The sequence below is a fragment of the Pongo pygmaeus genome, chromosome 14, assembly GCF_028885625.2.
Source record: "Pongo pygmaeus isolate AG05252 chromosome 14, NHGRI_mPonPyg2-v2.0_pri, whole genome shotgun sequence".
Lineage (NCBI taxonomy): Eukaryota > Metazoa > Chordata > Mammalia > Primates > Hominidae > Pongo > Pongo pygmaeus.
Window position 1 is genome coordinate 68,701,594 of NC_072387.2, and position 18,913 is coordinate 68,720,506.

The 18,913-nt window shown below is 34.1% G+C and overlaps 1 protein-coding gene across 2 annotated transcripts in view; it reads right to left on the reverse strand.

Annotated features, from left to right (window-relative positions):
- DIAPH3 (diaphanous related formin 3) overlaps window positions 1-18,913 on the reverse strand; it is a 484,172-nt gene that overhangs the window by 126,749 nt on the left and 338,510 nt on the right. For both annotated transcript variants that reach the window (XM_054446718.2, XM_054446717.2), the window contains one exon: window positions 15,195-15,330. In XM_054446718.2, the coding sequence (XP_054302693.1) occupies window positions 15,195-15,330 (136 nt within the window). The remainder of the gene's footprint in view (window positions 1-15,194; window positions 15,331-18,913) is intronic.

The following is an 18,913-nucleotide window of genomic DNA, read 5'->3' on the forward strand; positions in this document are numbered from 1 at the left end:
ATTATATTTATATTTCTTCATCTTCATTCAGCATGAGACAGTAGATAGGCTGATAATATAATGAAAAATTGAGACTAAATTTCAGGAAGAACTATCTGAAAAGAAATCATTATTACTACAGGGCCTGGCCACCAAGGAAAATGGCATCCTTTCCCTTCTCTTGAATTTAAGGAGATGCTTCTGTCCCAGGGAATTTAGGTATATCATTCTCTCTCTTTTTTTTTTTTTTTTTTTTTTTGTTTGAGACGGAGTCTCACTCTGCCGCCCAGGCTGGAGTGCAGTGGCGCGATCTCAGCTCACTGCAAGCTCCCTCTCCCGGGTTCACGCCATTCTCCTGCCTCAGCCTCCTGAGTAGCTGGGACTACAGGCGCCTGCCACCATGCCCGGCTAATTTTTTTATTTTTAATAGACACAGGGTTTCACTGTGCTAGCCAGGATGGTCTCGAACTCCTGACCTCAGGTGATAGGCCCACCTCAGCCTCCCAAAGTGCTGGGATTACAGGCGTGAGCCACCGTGCCCGGCCAGGTATGTCATTCTTGAATTGGGTGGCTTGCTGTGGTTTTACAACTTAAAGTTTGTTACTAGACAAATACTTACAAACATATTCTCCATTGCTCAATGTATTCTTCTAAGCTCATGCTTACCATTTCCACCCGCTTGCCAGCCATCTTGTGACCACATTTGTACATATTAGTGCTTTCATCAGGGGGTAAGTGCATCAATAAGAGGAGAAGTTGAAATTAGATTAGTTAATTTGCTACTTCATTAACAGCTGTGGTAAAAAGTCCAAGGAGAAAAAAGATTGAAACTAGCTAAAATGAGAGGTTTGTATTGTAAGTGAATCTAAATTATCTATGTCCCCTATTCCTGCGGATAACTGAGAGTCAGCTGTGCACACATCTGTGGGTGTTTATAAACATTTACCATCTGTGAGAAGCTTATGGGGTGTAAATGGTGGGCTAATTAGTGAAATGCTAGTCATTTCTAATGACAGTTGTTATGGATAAAGATTTTATCCAGGTTAAATTGATCTCAGAACCTCAATCACGGGAGGCCACTCTACCTTTTATGACAAGACTAAGTAGTTACACTATGCTGAACATGTCACACGTTAAGGATGCACCATAACTAGATGAGACTGCTAGTTTATGCATGTTAATGAGCTCTGTTCTTAATAGACTGAAGTGTGGATTGAGTATTTGTCAGAGAAAATGAGAAGGTGTCAGTCTGTTGAAAGGTCAACCATTTCTATAATATGACATTTTCATTTCTGTTCTACAAACATATTAAGTACCTTCCATTCAGAAAATTAAGAGCATAGACAGAAAACTACGAGATTCATAAATGAAAAGAGTTGCCCATACACATACACACATATGTGCATACAGATATATTTCCCTAACTTCACCATATCAGTAACTTTTTCTAAACATATCTTTTACTGATCCATATTGTGGGCAAACATTCTAAACAGGTAATTTTAAACTAAATTCATCCTATAACCAAAAGGGGGAAAAAAACCATACTGTATAAGAAGAGAGTCATATTTACTGTATAATAAAAAGTGTCTTAAAGTAGAGATTATGTTGTAAAAGAGGACAGTGTCATAGAACAAGTGAGTGGAAGAGTAGGCAAAACTTGATTCCTTGGGTTCTAATAAAGTTTGTTATTAATTTACAGAATACAAATGGAATTTTCCAAATTAGAAGGAATCTTATTTTGTAGATAAGGAGAATTATGGTCTGAAGCTAACTGGCCTGCTATTACTTAGCTACTGGTGGAGCAGGGACTGGAATACTGATAACCCAACTCCTAAACTTTAGCACGAAACATTTCATGACACCACTATTCACAGAGAATAGCAATATTGTATATAATGTCAATAGTTTTAGTAAATGAAACAAAAAAAAAACACCCTATGTAAAATGTCACTCCTTCCCACACTTTCTATCCCCCATCCCTACTTTATTTTGTTCTCCTTATAAGTTGTGGACTTCTAATGCTGTATATTTATCTTAAATGTTGTCTGTCTCCTGCCAGAATACATGCCCATGAGCGCCGGGACACTTGCTTGTTTTATTTTCTGCTGTACCCCTAGTGCCCAGGATAGTATAATGACATAATATGCGATAAATAAATATTTGCTGAAGGAAAGTTTTGATAGAAATACTTTTTTTTTCACCATCACACTAATAATTCTGCTAATGAAGGAAGTATTTCAATGCCCATTTTTATAATTTCTTTTGTCAGAAATTTAATGGTCACAAAAGCAAATCACACAGGAGCCTTGGGAATGTCTTTCAGAATGTTAGATAAGGTGTAATTAGTACCTAATGAAAAAACAATAACCAAATACTGACTACAACAATATCACCTGCCAGCAAAATAAACGAATGCAACTTCAATAATGAGAATCCTAGAGCCTTGGAACTGAATGTTTGGGCTATTTTTAGATGAAGAGGAAGGAGTGGGACTGACCTGTTTTCCTTCAAGGGGATAATGGGACACATTCTCTCCATTACCCTACCTGAGCCCCATGCCTCAGATTCTCCAGGAAAGGGCCACCTCCAGCTTACCCTCATGAGCTAAACATTATTTATTTTCAGAGGTTGTTGGTTAATCTAGCTATAAAAACTTGCAAAGTTGTCTTTATTAACGAATTTGTTTTTATTTTCCTCTATGAAAGAAGTTAATAGTTACTGTGCAGATGTTATGTTTCTTACCCTATGCCAGGCCCATTCAGGTAAAAAACACTCCCAAGATTAAAAAGCCTTTAAATTGGAGATGTAAAATCTATGTGTTCTAAAGCTGGTAGGAGCAGCATTACCTACCTGTTCATGAAGTATTCTCCCTGTCTCCCCACACCCAATCCACTAGAAAGCCCTATTGATTCTGCCTCTAAACTGCCTTTCAAATCCATCCTGTCTTCTCTTTTTAGTGCATCCTAGTTCAGGTCTTCTTCATTTATCTCTTCCAAAATTGCAAGTGTCCTAATTAGTCTCATTCCTTCTAGTCCCAACACCCTCTGATCCATCTGCGTTTTTGCTACAGAGCCATTTCTCTAAAAGCAAATCATATCACTGCTCTGTTTAATGCCCTTGAAATGTGCCTACAAAATAAAGCAAAAAAAAAAAAAAAAATCCAAAGCATAGCATGGTTTCTTGACTTCCAATTTAGTGTCATTTCTGCCCATAGTTCTACCCAAAGATCAATCAGGCCTGCTACATTACTTGTTAGTCCATATATAAATGTCACACCTTTGTATCTGAATTTACTTAGCCCATTGGATGCCCAGGCACAGAAACTCTGGCCCTTCATTTCACTGTGTTCATTTGCTATCCACCTAATTCAAGATTCCACATTTCAAAGGAACAACAAAGGTAGTCTTTTCCACATTTACTGCTCAGATGTCAATCCATCCTCCTTTCTCCCACCCCAATGCACGAGCCAAAGTATCATTCTTAGTATAGGAACTACCCATGTAGCAGAAAATGCACACCACATTCTTACGCTCTGAACAGAAAAGATGCCCCCATCTGGTGGAAGAGAAATTGGAAGTGAGATTACATGCAGTGCAGTAGCCCTGCGCATTCATCCCAGGAGGAAGTGGTGCATATTGGGTAGACTTTCCTAGGAAGTTACGGGGAGTTGAGTCCAAGAGTGGAGATGTCTTGTGTCCAACATGCAGAATTGTTGACAATGGGCTAAGGAAACAAGATTAGGGTACAACAAGGCTGCAGAAGCACCACAAGAAGCTGAGTGCTGTGGTTGAAGCACAGTAATTTCCTATGCGCCCTGCCTGGGGAGGAAAAAAAAAGTTCACTAAGAAAGAGCGCAAGTGCAAGAGAAGAATGTTTCCAAGAATCATTAACATAAGGAAGCCAAGGAGGGAACTAATAGAAATCCAATTGTTCTATATGGTTACCATTCAAAGGCAAACCAGTGATCACCTTTACCACAAGCAGACAGGAGGAATGATGCCAAAGCAGGGAGGCTGTTATGGACCTAGATGCCAACTGAACCAGAAAGAGGGCACATGCACAGAGGGGTGCCCCAAGCTGGCTTCATCGAAGGAAGAAGGGAGATAAGAAGAGATCATGGAAGGGAATTTCAAACACAAATAACAACTCTCTACTGAAATTACTGGAAATATGCACACACACACACACACACACACACGTACACACAGAGAGAAGTGACTACATTGTTAACCATCAGGTAGGCTGATGGCTCAGTCATAAATTAAACTGCATTTATAGAAATAGTTATATCTTTACATATCTGAACTTGCTGTCATAACTATGAAATTCCCCGTTTGTTACCAAAACTATAAGAGCACATAAAATAAACTTGACATATGTCATATCTTGTCCTAGGATTGTGCCAATCTATTTTATGGGGTCTGCATAAATAGAACATGTACAGTTGAGGAGTTTTTGTCCCACAAATGTGAATTCCATAAATATTTTTAAAGTGCTTATTAAACACCTGCTACGAAAAGAAATTAGAAGCAACAGCTCACTGTAAAAGATTTTTTTTTAAACATGGTTAATTTTGATTAAAGGTTTTATTTTTGTAAGATTTATTATTGAGAAATAATGGCACGTTTGATCTTTATAAAAAAGCAAATTTTTCATAGCAAAATCAAAATATTAACTGAAGTATCATTTAAAATAACTATAGTAAATGTTTCATATCATGTCCCTCCTTTCTTGTACTTTATTAAAGATTAATATTGACTATCTAATTAATGAAATGAGATAAACCCTTACTTCAAAAAGACTTCTTTTTGAAGAAGTTTCTAGGAGGAATACACCAAATTGTCAAAACTTCTGTTTCAGAATCAGCTGACCTCAAATTGGAGCAGGCTAAAAACATGCACACAAGTGCGTGTGTACAAGTACACATGCATCCTCCTCCACATAGAAACCCTCATTAGTTAAGTTGTAATATATTCAGATGGAAAATTTTATCTCTAAGTGTTCCTCAGTTTCTAAGAATGGTAAACACCATGAGATATATTTTCCCCTTCTTTTCTCACCTTTCCCTTTTTAGAATTGATAAAAGATGACTGAGTTCATGTCCTACTTATATCAAAGTGCAATGCTTTAGGAATAGGACAGTATCAAGCATAAAATGGGAATTATCTCATAGGGAAGAGGAAGATGTGAAAAACAACACTCCTTCGGAAGATTTCCCCATCACATGAGTGTAGCAATTCTGAACAAAGCTTGACATCATTTGGGTTCTTCTAATATTTTCTAGGCAGAGAAGAACATTTCTTTAATTTCCCACAATGCCTCCAAATATAACATTGAGACATTTTATGCTCGATCTTGGCAGGTATCATGACTTAGGAAACAGCATTTCCTCAGACTGCAATGCTATTTACCTTAATGGTAGAATCAATTAGAATACAGTATAATCCAAAGGACATGTTTCCTCAGACCAAATTCCTTCAGAATCCCATGGAAAGGGTCTCTGAAAGTTTGTCTATGGGTAGTGGGAGCAGAACTAGCATCTTTGCTCAAGGGTGAATGGTATTTCCAATGATCATAAACAATATTTTCATCTACCAAAGCCAAAATCACAGAGCACAATTAACAGAGTCACAGCAAAATGGTAAAATAATCTGTTAAATTAGTTAATAAATTTATTTTTTATCTAATAAAAGTATCCCATGCATTCAAGAAATAATGAGTGACTACTATAAAAAGGCACTGTCCTTTTTTTGAGAGAAGAGCATTAGTGTTCCATACCAAACCATAAAATAAATAATAAAGGATAAAGGTTTTAAAAAAGTACTTTTATTCACACGTGAATCCAGCAGAAAGTAGAATCTAATTAGCATTGAGAACATCCACTGAAAATCAGAGATCATAATTGCAATTCAGCACTAATAGAATCATCACTTCTGAAATATATCTGAAATGCAGCAAGAAGACTTTTTCTTAGTTCTTGGCCTTTGAATTAAAATAATCTTTTGTTCCCCAAGCAAACAATCTTCTTGACTTTGTAACACTTGAAGGCTACTTTGCAGTTAAGTTAAAAAGAGGAACTGTCACACATTTAGAATCTTCAAACTAATTGCCACAGAATCAGTGTTGGAATGACTTTGGAGGGGATCTATCCAGTTTCCTAAAGCAGTGATCCTTTACACAACACTCATGAAAGCTAGTAATAGAACCTCAGATTCAGCACTAATTTTACAAGAGTTCCTGCCTGAATAGCACTAATAGTTTAAAAATAAACATTCAAAGGATTCTATTGAACTGAAATTACTGTCACTTATACCCATTAATGATAATTATTATTGGAAGTTCTATGATGGCAATTCACTCTAGTCAGGCAATGGTCTCCAAGAATTGCTTGCTCTAAAAACAGTCAGTCATCTATTTTCTGTTACTACACTAGTCTGTCATATTCTTCCTGCCTTGGGGCATTCTAGCCTGTGTTAAGGTTGCCCTCAATGTTAACTCTGTTACTATCATATTGCTTATAATTCTCTTGAAAAACATTGGATATCTGAGGAAGGAAGCTATCCAGGAAACAATATTTTAAAATCCTATTACAAAATAATGTCTAATTTCATCTAAACACTAATGCCTATTTATACCATTTACATGTAACATATAAATATTCAATTTCTTTGCTTAATTTCCCCAGTCTGCCCTAGGGTATATTTATTCATCATCAAATGCCAAATACTACTGAGTTGTTTTTTTTTTCCCCCTCTTTGAGATAATCACTTTAGACTTTGAGCAACCTTCACGACCAAGTTCAACACCAATGAATAGATTTCCTTCAACTTTAAGGATTTAATGTCAGAATGACCCAAAATACAAAGAAAAGAGAGAACCTATTAATAAAAAAAGAAAAACCTGGCTCCACCTATGACCTTTTGACACACTGATATTTTCATCTTGAAAGATATACAAACAATACTATAGAAATACTGGGGTCTATAAGCTGGGCTAAAAGGATAAGAAGCACAATGGTTGTGCTAGATCGGTTGCCAAAACAATCAGCAGCCCAGATGCTTGCTAGCATTTCAAAAGTTCAACTGCATGACTTTCCATTTCAAATTAACAGATCTAAAAATCACACAATTCTCTGTAGCAAGAAATATGCCTACAGATTAAGTTTTCCCTGATAATTATCATTAATTTTATCAATATATCAATTTTAATTAATTTACTTATCAATTATTTATCAATTTATAAATATATCAATTTTATCAAAATAACAATAACTCATTATTTTTCAACACAGACTGGTCATTTTGCAAATGCATGCTTTTGGCTATAGGAAGACAAGGAAAAAGTTTTTTTTTTTACTTCATGGTTTTTTTTAATCTGTCTCTTAAAATCAAAGAACAGAGTCTATGAATTATTGATCTATATTATGAATCAGCAAAATTTTTCTGTGAAGGGCCAGCTAACAAATATTTTAGGCTTCGTGGGATATATGGTTTATGTTGATTAGTGGAGACAGCTAAGGAGTATTGAATGTTACAGACAAAGAAGATGCAACGCTGTGATTGAGTTCTCAATTATAATACAATAAATGTGGCTGATATTATCAAAGTTACAGAGTTTTCCACATTGTGATAAGATCAAAAGAACTAATTGGTATGATTTTTTTTGCCCTAGAATATGAACAGGGTGAAATTAAGAATAAGTGATGTTAATATAAAGATTTCTTTGGTAAAATTCTTAGAGGTAGACCATGCTACACCTTAAAAATTTATATTATTTTGCCTCAAATAAAGTTTATGAAAATTGGCATTTAATCTTTTATTCCCAGAAAAGTTAAACAACAAAAAGTGCAGTTGAGAATATAGTAAATACCATATTATAATAATATGAAAAACATTTTGAAAATGATTTTAAAATATTGGAGGAGCAATAAACTAATTAGTATGAGGATATGCCACAAAAATGTTTAACAAGAGTGGCACTGATAACCCTCAAGAAAGTTTAAAAAGAAAGAAAGAAAGAAAAAGACAAAAGAAAAAATAATCACTTTCAAATTAAGTTATGCTGGAAGTCTGAGAACCTCCTTCTCTTTTCTGGGGCTTGTTGGAAGGGGACAAAGGACGGTGTGTGAGCCTTGTATAGCTGCATGGAGAAGACGCAAATTAGTGCACAAAATGGTTGAACTCTGAATGAGTTTTCATAATTTAAGCTATGTTATTCCAGTGAAAGACATGCCTGCACATAAGTGAAAAGCTGCATAGCTAACTGACAGAGAAACTCTTGGAAAAATTTCCCACCAGACATTGCTTGCTACTATTTATGGAACAGAATTTCAGTTTCTTAATACCATCAGAAGGAAAAAATTGTTACATGGTACAGTTGGTGGACGTGGAAGAATGTCTCAGGGCACACATTACAAGTAAAGCACACAAAATGTTTGTGCCACTCCTAAAACCTACTATATTGCAAATTCTCTGGTTCCTTAACTTCTATTCTGCGTCAAACAATGAAAGTACTGAACACATTTCTACCTCCCTCAGAAAAGTTGACCTCTGGCAACTATGTTGGGTCAGAACTATTCCGAACATTGAAGAATCCCTCCTTTGACTGTGACAATCCTCCCAGAAGTTCCAAACACAAAGGGAGAGACCACCTGTCTTAAAAGCACTGATTATGTTAACAAAGACATGGCTGACCCTCTCACACATTTCCAGGGAAAATAATTCTCAATCTTCTTATATAGGTATAGTCTAGTGACAGTTACCATAATCATTTTGGTCCCTTTTTCCTGTACCATGGTTAAATCATCAGTGGTAAAATATAATAGCACAATAGTTAAAAATATGACCTCGTGAAAACACTTGAGTACTGGCTTCATGGCTTGCTAAATCTGTGATCATGTGCAAGTAAATTAAACTTTTTGATATATAAAATAGTCTCATGAGTTTAAGTATTACATGTAATAATAAATATAGGCTGGCAAATAATATGTGATCAATAAATGCTAGCAGTAGTAGTAGCAGTTGTTGTTGTTGTTATTACAATGTCTGTTCTATAAATGATGGAGTAAAGAAAAGAGAAATATATCCAAGCCAATGCAATTCCATTTGTTCTACCCTTCTATATCGAGAAATTATTAAAACTATTGGCTTATTTATATGCACCAATTGCCAATAACACTAAAAAACTGAAAGCATTACTGCACAAAACTAGAATATGGGCAATTATGGAAAGTAATCTAAGTTTTATGACATCTGTAGAAGACAGGGTAATTGTTAAAGCCTTTATGAAAGCAAGTACAAACATTAATTGCATATCTGTTGAGATTGGCAGAGACATTCCCAAGTAGAATTTATGTAATATGCATTTCCTCTAAAATGGAGGCCTAATTGCTTAGTTATTCTAAATTGCAGAATGGAAAACAAAGGAGCAGTTTTGGCCATGTGGGTAAACAACAGATTTCTAAAAGCTAATTATCTCCTTATTGAATAGACTGAAGTTGCACCAAATGAGACATTTAAGTCTAATAAATAATAGACAAATTGTAACCTAAAGACTAAAATATAGGAGCTGCTCATACAGTTTTTATTGCTCCATTAAATAAGCTCTTATTTACTTCCCCCACAAAACGTAATTACACAACACTGGGTCCATTTCAAGGCCATTTTGATCTGCTATTTAAAAATGATGTGAATCAACTTACATACTCAGGAAGTCTTAAAGTATAATATTTGAATTCTATTATCAAATGCCCTATTTGTGTCCATGATTAAGAAACAGAAATGGAATTTAGAAAAAGTTGTGCATAATCACATAAAATTATTACTACTACTTGCCTTACTAGAAATGATTACACATAAGAACAGTTATGCATTTTAAATTAATAACCACTAGGGTCTATGCTTAGTAGTTTTCATGTCAGATGAATAGGTACTTTTTAAATTAAAATAGTTCAAACTCAAGCATCAACCTTAGACATTTATTCAAAATTTATATGATGATTGAATAAAAACATCATGAAAATGTAACTTGCTTGTTTATGTAATACCAAAACATTCAACAGAAATAACCAAAACTGTGTATGTGAATATTTAAGAGACCTTCAGGTTCATCGTTTAAAAAAAAATGAGGAAACAAAAACGAAAAACATCACGTTTTAACACTATAACATGAAAATAGGAGACTGCTTCCTTAGTTTGGTTACTCAGAAGGATTTTTAATGCTTCATTTTTCTTCTTGGAGAAATTTAATCCACTATTTTTATCTTTATTTTCATTCTATTAACAAAAATCACATTCTGAAATGATAGTGATAATAAATAATAGTAGATTTGGAAACAGTCGCCTGTTCTCTTGCCGAGGGCAAGTAATGATTTACTATGGGTAAGAAAGAACAGGAATTTAATTTACTGTGCTACCTCAGATAGTGATACAAGAATTTCTACACCTGTGAAGAAATTCAGTTCTTATTTGCATGGCGGAAATACTAAAGCCACGAAAATATATGGAAGGAAGCTCCCTGTGGGTTTATAGCAGAGTTATGTGAAGATTTCTCTCTTCCTCTATCATCCAGGGGTATGTGCCTTACATACGAAAATAAGCTAAAACAAAAAGTTCCTGGCCCAGTGAGGTAACAAAACACTAATGTAAATTCAATAATTCACCCTTCCACATTCTTTTAAGGCTGAGAAAGTCGGGCTAAAAATTTCTACAAAGATTTGAGCAGTACCATGTTCTGTACTAAAATATAACACCTGTGAAGAAAAATTACATAAAGTTTCAACTGATACTCACAATGTTTAAAAAATACATCATATTAGCACATATAGTACAGCTTATAAGCCTGGTTATCCGAAAACCACAACAATGATTATATAAATCTTACCAACTTCTGAGCATTTTTATTAAACAATATTTAAACTAGAAAGTTTGATATATACTAATAGTCTTAGTTCTCTGAGACCAAATTTTGTTACTACCACCAGCCTAAGCAGTCTCCATCTCATTATCATATCTTATTTTGTTCCTGTAAATTATTATCTGACATTATTTTATATATTTGGTTATTTGAAGCACTCATTGGAATTTTAAACTTCATTACAGCAGGAACCTTTTTATTCTTATTTATCACTGTAATCTCAACATACAGAAAAAAACTTGATGAATAAAAGAACAATAAAAAGTGGCCTTGCTATATTTCGTTTTTTACCAATAAAATAATAAAAGAAATGATAACACATATTTTTATAATAGTACAACGTCTTTATTGAAGATCATATTTGTCAAACATCCCATATGCATAAAATTCAATGTATCAATTTAAAAGTATAAAAAACTGACATTTTACATATTTTCAGTAATTAAGTGCTAAATTAGATACACTAGTAACCTCTATTTCATAAAGCCTTCAAATGTTATAAAAATCATGACTTGACAAAAAGCATGTTCTACATATAATATGGAAAAAAGTTGACTGTATTTGTGATTTTTTAAAAAATGAAAAAAGTTATCAATAAATAAGCATGTAGTAATATATTTGTTATATGGTTATATGACTCACTTGGTAATAGCAGTTACTTTAAGAAATCAAATGCTTTGTTCTTCTACATTAATAATTGTGTTGATTTTAAAGGAAAACTAAGGACCATTCAGAATCATCATCATTTATTGGGGTTTTAGAAGAGGTCTTTCACTTTGGTGAGAAAAATATGTGTTTACAAATATTATGAAATTTGGGCTATTATCCCTAGATTATTTTAAATCCCACAGTCTGAAAAAAAAATTCAAAGTTGACTTGCAAAAATTTCAAATGTTTTAAAAGACAAAGTCTCACAGTAGCTTCTTAAATCATAGCTGTTTCAGCATGTTGTATCAAATGAGTTTGATTACATCTATAGTAAATTCATATGTATGATATAGATATAGCATATATCTGTATTTATTTTACAGATATATTACTTTAAAATTATCTATTTTAATATCATTTATATAAATCAAAGTTACTCAGACTATGCTCTGCAGAGGGCACTCCTGAAAAATGTTAAAATGTATGATGCATATGTACCTCAGCAAATTGCAGGTTTGGAAAGTCCTATTGGGTGAAGATTTTACATTTACTTGAGGCCCACCTACGATAATTTGCAGACCATGTTTAGGAAGAGATAGTATAGAAAAAGTCTAATAAAATAATCCAATAGGTTAAATAAGATGAGCTCTATGATTAACGAAAGATATAATAAAACAATTCTTTAAATCTATTGTTAAAATTAAAAACATTCAAGTTTTTTTAAAATTAAGAAAAGAAGGTAATGTCATCAACATAAAATTACATATTTTAAAGAAAAATAAACCAGCTATTAAACACAATTGATGGCTAAATATTAGAATGCTTTTGGTAAAATTTAGAAACAGACCCTTTTATATTAAAACCTATATATCAAATATATGATTAAGGGAAGATTATAAATAAGTAGAGTACAGTCATATTATAAATAATCAAAACTAGAAAAGAAATGAAGTTGATATGAAATCGGTGAAAGGATGATTTTCTAAACTTAAAGGTGATAGAAAAAATCACAAAGGCAAATATTAAAACATCATAGAATGAAAATAAAAGTTTTATATATATCAAGATATAGAAATTAAAAAGCCACATTGGAAGGAGATATTTTAAATGTAAATATGAATACACACTCAGCTAACTTGTACAAATCAATAAGAAAAAGATAACACAATTCACAACAGAGGAACTAAAAATGAACTATAAACCCTTTCTAAAAGTCCAACTTTAGTAATACTCAAAGAAATGCAAATTAAGATAATAAAACATAATTTTAAAATCTATAAAATTAGCAAAAATCTTAAAAAATAAGAATATTCAACCAAGGCACAATCATAACCCAATGTTGAAAGTTGAGAAAATTAAAGTTATGCTTCTGAAAATTAATTTGTAAGTATGCATCAAAAGTCTTAAAAATATCCTTTTCTATTCCATGTCCAATAAAATAATTACAAACATTTTCTATTTATGGATAAAAAGATTAATCACATTGAAAAGTCAGCAATAACTATTGTTCCATGACTTCATTACTGACTAATGCAAGTTAAATTATATATGGCATAACCAGTGGAATCAATCATATATATATATTAAAAATTATAATTACAAGCTATGAATAACACGAAACATTCAAAAGTTCAGCAACATAAAGTGAGACACTGAATTGCATATTTACTAGGATCATAGCTACTATTAGAAGGCAGAAAAATTTAAAACTGAAAGAACAGTGTGCAGAAATGTTTACAGTGATTTTTTGGATAGGAAGATTATGGGTAACAGTCTTTTGATCTACTATTTTTTAGGTGTTTTCTATAATGTAAATAAATTTGAGAAATAAACTTATTCTTAAAAGTGAAAGCTTCCTTAGGGAGACACAAATTTAAATTAAAACATTACTGACATTACATTGGAAGTTTTATTAGAATTTCTTTGCCCTATCAAGTTTCAATCTTTCAAATTGGTATAAGAGAGAATTACTGAGACACTCTGTGTGATCAGACCCTGGGCAAAACCCACAAACAATACATCCAATCTGCCATCTAGCAACTCATCTAGATAACTATAGCCAACGCTAAAAGAGCTAATGTTCAGGTTGGGAGCAGTGGCTCACACCTGTAATCGCAGCACTTTGGGAGGCTGAGGTGAGTGGATCACCTGAGGTCAGGAGTTAAAGACCAGCCAGGCCAACACGGCGAAACTCTGTCTCTACTAAAAATACAAAATTAGCCGGGCATGGTGGCAGGCCCCTGTAATCCCAGCCACTCGGGAGGCTGAGGCAGGAGAATCCCTTGAACCCAGGAGGCGGAAGTTGCAGTGAGCCGAGAACGCGCCATTGCACTCCAGCCTGGGCAAGAAGAGCGAAACTCCATCTCGAAAAAAAAAAAAAGCTACTGTTCAAACACCAGAATCTTCTGTAAATTAGGAAGTAATATATTAATTTAAAATTCTTTCCAGAAGCATATTTTAAAAATAAATACTAAATCTTTCTGATCTCCATTTTCATTCATACTTAAAAATAATTTTGAGAATATTCCCTGAATTTCAAATATAAACAAGAAATTGTGCTTAGATGCTTTTTCTTCCCAGGAAGAAACAAGTGCAATACATTAAGGTACTCGGTTCACTTTAGTAAGCATAAAAATATACCTGTAAAGTGAAAGTAAAGAAGGCAAAGTAGGCATCTCTATTTATTCCTGGGGAAACCTTAGGTGAATTTGCAACCCTGAGTTGTAAACTATGGTGATTTAGCAGTGAAGCGGATGGATTTTAACTAAAGCCTTGTTCAATCCTTACTGACTTGGAAGAAGAAAAGCCAAATTTTTCAGGGAATGAAAATATAACTACATTTTACATAATTCTTTTGCTTCTAAATAAGTGGTATCTTTTAGCTTCTTGAAATACATATATACATATGTTTCTGTAAAATTTCAGTACCAGTCTCTAAAAGATACTTTGAAACATATTGACAACAATTTTGTCATGTTTACAAGAAAAAAAAAAAGTATCCAAAATGTTCAGACTGCTTTTTTCTTTTTGTTGTTTTTTTGAAACAAAATCTCACTCTGTCTCCCAGGCTGGAGTGCAGTGTCAAGATCAAGGCATACTGCAGCCTCAACCTTCCAACCTCAGGCGATCCTCCCACCTCAACCTCCCCAGTAGCTGGGACCACAGATTGGAATACACATAAATTCCATACATTGCAATTGGCTGATATGTCGCTTAAGTCTCTTTCTTTTAAATAATGTTTATCCTCCATCACTTTTTTTCCCTCCCTTGGGATATTATGTTGAAGAAACCAGGTTACATGTCTTATAGAATTTTCCACAGTCCGTTTCTGATAGTTACTTTATTAACTGACATACATTATTAAAGATTGATTATTGAGGTAGTAATTAAAGAAACATGAATACGCTGGAACCAAAACAGCATAACAGAGGACCAAATCACCTATGACCAACATTAGAATGAAGACACTACACTACTTGTTAGTAAATGGAAGGGAGAGAAGACCATAAAGAAAGAATTGTTCTATGGTTTAATTACAGAAACAAGTGATTGTATTTTCCTTTTTCACTAAGTTCATTAATATACTAATAAAGCAGCCAGTATAAATCTTAAGTATACATAGAATAAATAACAAATTTGATAGTACTCACCAGTCTTCATTTCTAATAAACGCTTTTTCTTTTGTTGGCGTTCAAGTCTTTCTCGCTCTGCTAATTCTTTAGCTATTCTGGCACGTTTTTCTTTTTCCTCTGCTTCTCTTTTTTTGATATTCTCCTTTATTGCTTGCTATTAAAAAAAATTTTGAAAAATGATCAATTTTAACCAGTGATTCACCCTGCAAAATGGAAAATTATCTATTTGAAAATATACTTAAGGTAGAAACATGATTATCTTTTAGATAATGGTGAGTTATGTTAGTAATACAGTCTTCTAAAAGGTATGCACAGAAACCCTTGCTAAATATGTTATGTATCTATAAATACGACTGTTATTAAACTTAAACCTGCATCTTTAAAACATCTACATATTGATGGAATTAACTAACTAAAAGGGAGATGGGAGACAGAAACAAAATAAAAAAAACTAATTCACAAATCAAAACTGTTTTCCCATATACATTTCCAAAAGTGTCTAGCAACTGAATTAGGGTTTTCCATTTCTTCTTTGCAAAGCAAATTATCAAGTACAAGAAAAATTATCAAATTAAAGACATAATAAAAGAAGTAAAATCTTGTAGTGGCTACTTTTTATTACAATCATATATGAATTTTTCTCATATAGAGAGAAATATCATAAATGTAACTAAAGAAATGTTTCTTGGCCGGGCATGGTGGCTCACACCTGTAATCCCAGCACTTTGGGAAGCCGAGGCGGGTGGATCATGAGGTCAGGAGATCGAGACCATCCTGGCTAATGCAGTGCAACTCCATCTCTACTAAAAATACAAAAATTAGCCGGGTGTGGTGGTGGGCGCCTGTAATCCCAGCTACTCGGGAGGCTGAGGCAGGAGAATGGTGTGAACCGAGGAGGCAGAGCTTGCAGTGAGCCGAGATCGCGCCACCGCACTCCAGCCTGGGCGACAGATCAAGACTCCGTCTCAAAAAAAAAAAAAAGAAATGTTTGTCATTTCAAAGCCAGGTCCTCTGGCTATTGATCAAAACTAATAATAACATGCTAATCATAAGAAGCTCTCAATAGATGTGATTATTTGTTTAATTTCTTATTTCTTAAGTGTTATACACATCAAGAAATACCTCTCATGTGGCATTAAGGGGAATTAGCAGGTAAACGGGATTTTTAAGTGCCAACAAAGAGAGTAACATTATATTAAATACCAATGAAACCAAACAGGTTAACACATTGGATGTTTATCACCACTGGTATTAAATAGAAAAGTGTGTAATTAAACTATAACAAGTAGGTGGCTTATGTTGTTTCAGGGAAAGGCTTTTATTTCTTTACTGTGGTATTCTTTATTTTAACCCTAGAGTTAGCACAAGTTCTTCATTAAAAATCAAACAATAAAGTTTAATATTTTTGACCAACAACAAAAAGAAACAAAAAGCATAGAATAGAGGGGACAGTAACTCATGCATCCATCCATCCATCCATCCATCCAATTAATACTTACTCAAAGACTACTAAATAGTATTGTTGTAAAGTAGGGGAGAAAAAAAAAGAGAGAGAGGAAAGGAAGGTGGAGAGGGGAGAAGGAAGAGTGCATAAAAGAAGAGCACACTAAAACAAGTTTACATTCTATATGGTAGGGTGCAGCAGGAGGCAGAGATAAACAATAAATAACAACAACAAAATAAGAGTGCTGTGATAGCATTCCTGAGGGGTTACTTTACATTAGGTAGTTAGATAAGGTCTCACTCTGACTTGATTCAAGCTGAATCTTGAATGTCAAGGAGCTAGGTAAGTGATGATCTAGAACACATCAGGCAGAGGGAAGTGCTAATGCAAAGGTTGCTGTTGGGTTTAGGAGACAGAAGGCCAGTATAAAGATATAAGATGAGGTCAGGGAGGTATGCTGAGGCCTGATCCCTCAGGATCTTCTAGGCAAAGATAGGGAGGTTGGATTTTCTTTTAAGGGTTCTGGAAAATGACTAGAGATTTTCAAGCAAGTGCAAAACTACGTACACTGAGATACAAGCACCAACCAAGCACCTTTGTTTCGAACTATCTTTTCAAAGATATTTGCATAATGAACAGAAGATAGAGGTAGTATCTCCCTCCTAAGCTAAGGGGTTTGTTACTGCCCAGAATGATAAACTGGAGCAAAGGCTGGACAGTCTTACTACCTATTATAAAAGACTGCATTCCCTAAATTCAGGATTTCCCTCCAATGACACAAACCACTGTGGATATAAGTGTCACCTGTCCCTTTCATATAGCCCTGTGGGAGTACGGGCTCAGAAACCTTAAAAAAAAAAAAAAAAAGTCTAATCTTGCTATTGCTATTGTGTGAGTAGCAAAGGATTCTTTGTCTCTGACCCCACATCCATGAAATGGTGTCAAGTTAACTTGTTAGCCTGTTAGTGGTAAACTCTCAAACTCTTCACAGTTCTTGACATATATAAACGCTAGTTATTATTGCTAAGCTATAAAATACCAGCTGCAATACTAGATGCTTTAATGTGCAATCCCTTTAATTCTCAAATTGGATTCTGCATTCTCTAATCTGGCCCAGAGTGGTTAAGTATTTGTTTACTGTAATAAAAGTAGTAAGAGGCAGTAAGTTGCAAGATTGGAAAGCTAGCTACAGTCAGTGGTTTTCCACCATATTGCTTCATATTATGGTCACGTATATTAAGAGGTAGCTATGAGACAAAAGTTGTAATAAAAATCAACATAAGAGGCTGGGCGCGGTGGCTCATGCCTGTAATCCCAGCACTTTGGGAGGCCAAGGCGGGTGGATCATGAGGTCAGGAGATTGAGACCATCCTGGTCAACATGGTGAAACCCCGTCTCTACTAAAAATACAAAAATTAGCTGGGCATGGTGGCACACACCTGCAGTCCTAGCTACTCGGGAGGCTGAAACAGGAGAATCACTTGAACCTGGGAGGCAGGAGGCGGAGGTTTCATTGAGCCGAGATCACACCACTGCACTCCAGCCTGGCAACAGAGCAAGACTCTGTCTCAAAAAAAAAAAAAAAAAAAAAAAATTCAACATAAGAAAGGTAGGAGAAGATAATCATGGGTTCAAAGACAAGTGTGTATATCTGTATGTGTGTGTGCATGTATACTCATGTATGTATCTATAAGGGAGATGGGGTAAGAAGATAGGTTGTGATAGAGAAAGGATAAGCAAATATTCAGGAATCAAAATTGTATTTCTTGCTTGAGAGAAATGAACAAGATGAACCTACAATAAATAAATAATACATCATGTAGCTTATTTATGAGTCTAATTAATGTATAACATTTTCTGATGTGAATTTTCTACTCTAATGACTGAATACATTTAAATGTGAGTACATAATAGGCCATCTGCTATCAGATATAATTGCCACACCCTTTTAGCATTCCCATGGGTAATAAAAAGTCAAAATTACTTTTCCAAGACCTATAAAAACGATGTTTACATTTAGAAATAAGGTATAAAGAAGTTCTTAAACCTATTTTGTTTTATGAAAAATGCACTATTGATTTTCATTTAAAAGCCTACTTCATTTAAAACATACCATATTCTGATGTTATAACTATTAGGAGAAGAATTTTAGCTGAAAAAATACCAATAGAGAGCACAGAAATAGGTGTTGAGTCTGAGACTAATATCCCAGTTCAAACAGTAATTTGAGATTTTCTTTTATTCTAAATGTTAAGAAGTAAAAGTAGCTTAAAACAGAAAAACTGAATAATTA